This window comes from Arachis duranensis, chromosome 2, assembly GCF_000817695.3.
Source record: "Arachis duranensis cultivar V14167 chromosome 2, aradu.V14167.gnm2.J7QH, whole genome shotgun sequence".
Lineage (NCBI taxonomy): Eukaryota > Viridiplantae > Streptophyta > Magnoliopsida > Fabales > Fabaceae > Arachis > Arachis duranensis.
The window spans coordinates 62,929,315-62,936,729 of record NC_029773.3 but is presented as its reverse complement, the minus strand read 5'-3'; the positions used below and the strand labels follow the sequence as shown (position 1 = coordinate 62,936,729).

The window sequence follows — 7,415 nt, the reverse complement described above, 5'->3', positions numbered from 1 at the left end:
ATTTTTCAGTAGATGGTATGTGTTTTCTGATTCCTTGTTTCCCTTCAGCTTCAGAGAGGAGGCAATTGAAGAGAAGAGGGGATGTAAGGAACATAGCAATTGTTGCTCATGTTGATCATGGAAAAACAACTCTAGTTGATGCCATGTTGAAACAGACAAAGGTACTATCAGGATATTCAACTGCATTGTTGTTCTTTCATTGTTTTGGAAGTTGCCTTTGTTTCTCTTTTGGTTCTTGTATTGAATGATATGAACCACTTCAACATATGAAATAAGTGCCTATAAACATAAAATCTATTGAATAGTTTAACTACTGTTTTTATTGAAAATTCAGTTGATCTTTCATCCTATCTCCCCCCACCCCCCCTCCGCCCTCTCTTTTTTCTCTTCTTTATCTAGAAAAGAGTGAGGAACTGAGGACAGATGATAGTTGTTAATGTAATGCGTGGTTTTTTTGGGCCTTTGTGCAGGTGTTTCGTGATAATCAATTTGTGCAGGAAAGGATAATGGACTCAAATGATTTGGAGCGTGAGAGAGGAATCACAATATTGAGTAAAAATACATCGGTCTCCTATCATGACACAAAGATTAATATAATAGATACTCCTGGTCACTCTGATTTTGGAGGTGAAGTAGAGCGTATCCTGAACATGGTGGAAGGAATCCTTCTAGTGGTACTAAGCTTTTCCCACTTGTTTTTGCACATGTGACCATGAATATTGGTTTGAATTATCCTTCTTTCGACTTTTCTACTCCACTACTCAGACTGTGCAATATTCTTATTCTTTGGTGGATCTGTTGTTTACAAGAGAGATAATCTTGCTTTTTATCTACTAGAAAATGTGTTACCTTGTCTCGTAAAATATAGGATTTACCAAGCTGCTCTTGTAATTGCAGGTAGATTCTGTTGAAGGACCAATGCCACAGACAAGATTTGTCTTAAAGAAAGCATTAGAGTTTGGTCATTCAGTTGTTGTGGTTGTTAATAAGATAGACAGGCCATCTGCTCGCCCAGATTTTGTTGTCAATTCAACTTTTGAACTCTTCATTGAATTAAATGCAACAGATGAGCAGGTACGCAAGTGAAATAACATGAAGTACTTGTAATTACTTGTATGGTTGTAAACTCTGTTGGAACTTGGATCACTAGCCAGAATTAAAATGTGGTTAGTTATTCATGATGATGTGTGGAGGGTAAGTTGTAAAATTTAATGCTGTGTGTGAGCAAATTCAAACATACCATTTCTACTTTGAAAGTGTTATGAAATAAAATCTCTGTAAGCATCTCATCTTTGTTTTCTTTTCTCCATTCAGTGCGACTTTCAAGTAATATATGCAAGTGGTATAAAAGGACAAGCAGGGTTGTCTCCTGAGAATCTGGCAGAAGACCTTGGGCCATTGTTTGAGTCCATCATCAGATGCATCCCAGGACCAAGGATTGATAAAGATGGTGCTCTTCAAATGCTTGTGAGTTTTTTATATTCTTTGTAGACCTTATATATATATATATATATATATAGTTCTTTTTTTATTTTTTTTCTTTTATAATTAGCAATTTAGCATTTGATTTTCTACTAATTTACCACCTTAGGGTAAGTAGAAATAAACAGATTAGATGAAATCTTCCATTCCATTTTCGTCAGCTGTGGAAAGTTTACAGGGTCTGATTAGCAATCTCTTAAACAGATCATAAAAATCTTCAATATAGTATATGAATCTTGTCCTAAAGATGATAGTGGCCAAATGTATGTGCATGTGATTTATATTCTAGTATAATCTGTAGCCTTAACATATGCTTATACTTTCAACTAGGTCACAAATATTGAGTATGATGAACACAAAGGGCGTATAGCAATTGGGCGCTTGCAAGCTGGAGTTTTGGAAAAAGGCATGGATGTCAAGGTGAGAATTCTTTTTCCTGTATTTTTATTGTTCGATTTGTGTACTAGCATTGTCTTTGGTAATTATTATACTAAGTGATGAATATTTATGAATAAAATTAAGTTTAAATAATTTGATAACAAGTAAATTTTTACTCAATCACTTTTACTAGGTAACTTTCTTGTGTGCATGATTTATTTTTTATTTCTTCGGATGGGTGGAAAAAAAGTTATTCATACCTTAATCTCAAGTTCTTTTGGACATCCAACGTAGGAAATGGGGATGTGGTCCGGCTAGCACTTATAGCTTCTTTTTATTTAAAAAAAAATTATTTTATTTTATTTTTTTCCCCAGGTATGCACATCAGAAGATTCATGTAGATATGGAAGAGTTAGTGAGCTTTACGTGTATGATAAATTCAGTAGGGTCCCTGCAGAAAGTGTGGAGGCTGGTGATATATGTGCAGTATGCGGAATTAGTGATATTCAGGTAATGATTGTTGCATTTGAATCAAAATCGTGATTTTGTAATTTGTATTGAATTAATCTTACTAACCATTTCATTCTTTTCTCAGATTGGAGAGACAATTGCTTGTAAAGTGTCTGGAAAGCCACTACCTTCCATAAAGGTGGAGGAACCAACCGTGAAAATGGCTTTCTCCATAAACACTTCCCCTTTTGTTGGCCGCGAGGTATGTCTATGATTGATAGTTTGTGACCGTTAAGGAAGATAATTATTTGTCGTTTCTATCCTGATGTCTGATGCTATCTGTTAGGCACAATCATAGTTGTTAGGCATAGCTTTGTTGCTAACATTGTAAGTTCTATATCATAAGGTAACAGACTGGCTAAATTAATTAACATTGTTCAGGGAAAGTATGTTACGAGTAGGAACTTAAGGGACAGGCTTTATCGTGAACTTGAGCGAAACCTCGCCATGAAAGTTGAAGATGGTGAGACAGCAGATACATTCATTGTCAGTGGGCGTGGAACTTTGCATATCACCATACTGATTGAAAATATGTATGTATGAGTATTCGTTTTCTCTTATAGTTATGGGTCGATTTCTTCAAATAACATTATATCTGCAGGCGAAGAGAAGGATATGAATTCATGGTTGGCCCTCCTAAAGTTATCAACAAGAAAGTTAACGACAAATTGCTAGAACCATATGAGGTAACTTTCTATCTTTTGTTTCCATTCAAGTAAAAAATTCAAAATCTTAAAAGCAAAAGGGAGATGGTGGTAGTGCACATGACATGACTTTAAACAATCATGTTTGACAGATGGAATCAAGTTACTTCCTAGAAAACTACCATTTTATTTGGAAAGAGAAGGGGGAGGGAGGACTTGCTTTTTTGCACTAGTAGTTGCTTTGTTTTTATTAGTTCAGGGATGAAAATAATATTACTATGCTGCATGCATTTCGAATGCATTGATCCTGAAAATTTTTTCCTTAAAAAAAATTAGCTTGTAATTAATTTACGTTGGAAAACGAACATTATTGATTAAATGTAATTAAGCATATGCTATACAAGTAAGAAGTTGCTTCTTTTCCCTATAGATGTTATAAATATTACATCAAATAGTGGGACAGTGTTCTGTTTCTGTTTCTTCTAAATATTGGAACTGATATTCATGGTTCTGTGCTGTTTGAATGATAATAATTAGGAGGTACCTATTTTTTTGGGTGCTTCCTTCACTTATTTGTTATAAATGTTAAGTAACAAGTGTTGTGGTTGAAGATTGCAACTGTTGAGGTACCTGAAGAACATATGGGAGCTGTTGTTGAACTCCTTGGGAAGAGACGAGGGCAGATGTTTGATATGGAAGGAGTTGGGTATGTAGATTGCTTTCTTTGCTTTTATTTTGATGTGATATAGTTTACATCCAAAAGTTTTATAATTATGCAACATATTTTTTCCTTGATAGAAGAATGGAAGTCATATCTTGTTATCTTGTGGATGAATTGTTTTTATTTAAGCAAAAGCCATAGATAATATCTTCCATAGGATTATTATGACGAACAAAAGATATTTTGGTAAATAATAACGATACTGGCTTCTATTTTGTGTTCAGCCAATGATAGTTTCATGAGAGTTTCTGTTTCCGATTTGCGTGGGAACTAGGATGCTATTGTTATTCTTTTGTGCTGGTTCTCTGCAGTTCTTTTTTATTTACTTTTCTTATGGGGGTACATCTTAATCTCCTGTCTTTGTATTCTCTTATTTTCTTATTTACTTTTGTTTTCTATCAAAATAATAATATTTGATGAAAGATTCACATGCATCTGGAGAAGTGTAGTCTTCTATTGTATCTTCAAAGACACCATTGACTAATAATTAACTTTTCACTTTTCAAACATGGAATTTCCTAGTTATTATTATCTATTTATTAATATCTTATGATGCCAGTTTTATGTTTTGAGGCTCCAAATATGATACATTGAATTTCTCTTGATGTTATGTGGTATCTTGACCAACCATGTCCTAAATTCTGAAAAAATCTTGGCCCCATGTTACTGGTCTACATTATGGTATCTGTATATGCTGTATTCTCATGGATTTTGTAGCCCATCTGCTTTATTTTTGTCAAAAATTAATCCATTCTTGTTATATATATATCATGAATGCTCTCTTTTAGACGATTTTATCCTTGATAATGATATTTCACTTCATTTGGTGATTTTGTTTCTTTGCTAGATCGGAGGGAACTACATTACTCAAATACAAGATCCCAACTCGTGGCCTCCTTGGATTACGGAATGCAATTTTAACTGCTTCCCGAGGGACAGCTATTCTCAATACTATCTTTGATAGCTATGGACCCTGGGCTGGTGACATGAGTACCCGGGATCAAGGCTCACTGGTAATGCGTGCATTGCTGTTTCCACTATAAACCTATAAGCATGATGCTTGTATTAATGCAGATGCAGCATTAGCATTAGCATTTAAACACTTGATTTTTTTTAATCATATTTTCTATTCCTATTTTGGTAGCATTAATACTCTAGAATGCTCAATGTTTGCTTCTTCATTAATGATAGAATGATTTGAATTACAGGTTGCTTTTGAGGATGGAACAAGTTCTTCTTATGCAATCGCTAGTTCACAGGAAAGGGGACAGATGTTTATCGGTCCTGGAGTGGATGTTTATAAAGGTCAAATTGTTGGCATCCATCAGCGACCTGGGGACTTGTCATTGAATGTTTGCAAGAAAAAAGCTGCAACAAACATACGCTCCAACAAGGAACAAACAGGTGACAAGCACCTTCAGTGCAATTACATAGTATCTTATACGCAAATTTATTTTGTGTCCAATTCATATAAGGTTTTTTGTTGAATTTTTCTTATCCCTTAAAGCTGTCTTCTGGCAACTTCATTACTTCAAATGATTCATTCTTGTAGTTCTTTTTTGCTTGCCTGCTATTTATACCTCCATAAGCAAGACCACGAATTTTAATATGAATATGGGAACAACAAATTCTCAAATCAGTTATGTAAAGTGTTTTATTTAGCTATTAATTAATTAATTAATTTTAGTGATGAGATTCTTTCATTTATAGCTTTTTCAAATCATGGCTGAAAATTAAAATCTTCCTGCAAATTATTTAGTCTGTAAGTTAAGGCATAGCTTCTTAATACACAAGTGCAGTTATGGTATTTATACAAAAGCTGTTGAATAGGCTGCTGTGAGTATGATTAATTATGAATCATGGGTTAAAAACATTTTATATGCCTGAATTATAGTTTTATCTTTTGTAAATCTATTATTATTATTATTATTGTTATTATTATTATTAGAAGGGACAATTACATCGATTTTCCATAAGGTTAGGTGATATTACTCAACACTTCTGAGGTTTAGATGGTGTTACATTCAATTATCCGTTTATATTGGAAAACATAATACTGATCTACCTTGTTTCCCAAACATGACATTCACTTACCTTATAAAACATAACATGCATGAATGTTGGTGTAAGCATGACAAATGAAAAGATGCCAGAAGGTAGTATCTTATATGCTCAACGAAAGTCAATATAATCCGTCTTAATTATTATTTGTGCATTAAAACTGTGTAGGAGTAGCAATGGTCAACAACTTCAATATATCTTATCTTACTTCCTTATGCAGTGATTCTTGATACACCCTTGGATTATAGTCTTGATGACTGCATCGAGTACATACAAGAAGATGAACTAGTAGAGGTTACTCCCCAAAGTATTCGAATGTGCAAGAATCCAAAGCTTCAGAAGAAAACAAGGTAGACTTCATCTCTTAGGCAGTAATTTGCAGAAGCTCTTTCAGTTTTCGCCACTTAGAACTGTGCAACTAATTGATGATGCTGCTGCTAAGGTAACAAGGAAGGCATATCACAGCCTTTCAATATAACGCCGCGCATGTTCTCCCGTCACGGCGGAATAATATACGAACATGCTAGAAGCTGTATTCCTTATATAGGAAGTGTTCAAAGTTTGATTTCAAGGGACAAAGTCGCACTGAATTTCAATTTTGTTTGCATGCAACATTTTATTTTGATTTTACGTTTTTTGTAACGTGACTACACAGCAGTAAGGAATATCATAATATACGGTGACTGCTTAGTGAATTTGCAATACTAAACAAATAGATGTATATTGCTGTCCCAGACTCCTTATTTATTTATTAAAATTTTGTTGAGTTTTGATGATCTCGCCAGACTTTATATAATGTTATGACCTCGCTAATACAATGGTCAATGGATGTACTTTCGGTGCCAAAAAAATAGGTATATGTTCTAGTTATACAAGACTTGCAAATAATATTTCTTTAGTTGTGGGCATATCGCACACTCAACAGTTGTCAGGTATGCTACACCAATAAATTGCAGTCTCATGTAAATATTAGTCATTTGATCATTTTGCTTTTCTTTATGTGCGTTTTCCTGACATCCAATACCCCTTTCTTTTCTTGTCCTTTTAATAAATAGAAATTGTGTCACTAAAAGTTGGGTACTGTTATAAGCGAGTAAGATATTAAAGTTAACTGAAACCACAATTCTAACTCGGAACTTTCTTATACATGAAAAAAACTATTTATTCCCGATACAATAATCTTCGGTTGAATTTTCTTATACATTTGTATATAACAATATATATACTAGGGCACACGTTTAAGTGTTGAACTAAGATGTACTCATAGCGTAGCTTTTGAGTTATACTCTACATCTGGACACCTCTAATGCACCACTTACCATGACTATATATAAGTTGCCTACAACAAAATTTCCCAAACTTTATATGTAGGGATATATATACCTGAATTTAGCCGAATATATGAAATAACTATACACAATCTTTAGCCGGGAGTGAATGCATATATATCTAATCCGCTACCACTGCAAGTAGCTTAACTTTTTATGTTAACTTCACCCAGTTATCTGCAACAAAAATATTTGTTTTATTCCAGATAAAAACGAAAAATAAAAAGATTAAAGTCGTTTATTTCGAGATTTATCCATGACTTAATCTAATGAACATCTAGCATTTAAATC

The 7,415-nt window shown here is 33.8% G+C and overlaps 1 protein-coding gene across 1 annotated transcript in view; it reads left to right on the top strand.

Moving 5' to 3' along the window:
• LOC107474604 (putative elongation factor TypA-like SVR3, chloroplastic) overlaps positions 1–6,530 on the top strand; it is an 8,211-nt gene extending 1,681 nt beyond the window's left edge. Inside the window, exons 2-14 of the mRNA XM_016094240.3 lie at positions 49–161; positions 471–674; positions 898–1,074; positions 1,315–1,467; positions 1,813–1,902; positions 2,236–2,370; positions 2,456–2,572; positions 2,752–2,903; positions 2,972–3,056; positions 3,626–3,720; positions 4,583–4,748; positions 4,944–5,139; positions 6,017–6,530. Coding sequence (XP_015949726.1) covers positions 49–161; positions 471–674; positions 898–1,074; positions 1,315–1,467; positions 1,813–1,902; positions 2,236–2,370; positions 2,456–2,572; positions 2,752–2,903; positions 2,972–3,056; positions 3,626–3,720; positions 4,583–4,748; positions 4,944–5,139; positions 6,017–6,150 — 1,817 coding nt within the window. The 3' untranslated portion in view covers positions 6,151–6,530. The remainder of the gene's footprint in view (positions 1–48; positions 162–470; positions 675–897; positions 1,075–1,314; positions 1,468–1,812; positions 1,903–2,235; positions 2,371–2,455; positions 2,573–2,751; positions 2,904–2,971; positions 3,057–3,625; positions 3,721–4,582; positions 4,749–4,943; positions 5,140–6,016) is intronic.
• The last annotated feature ends 885 nt before the right edge of the window (positions 6,531–7,415 follow it).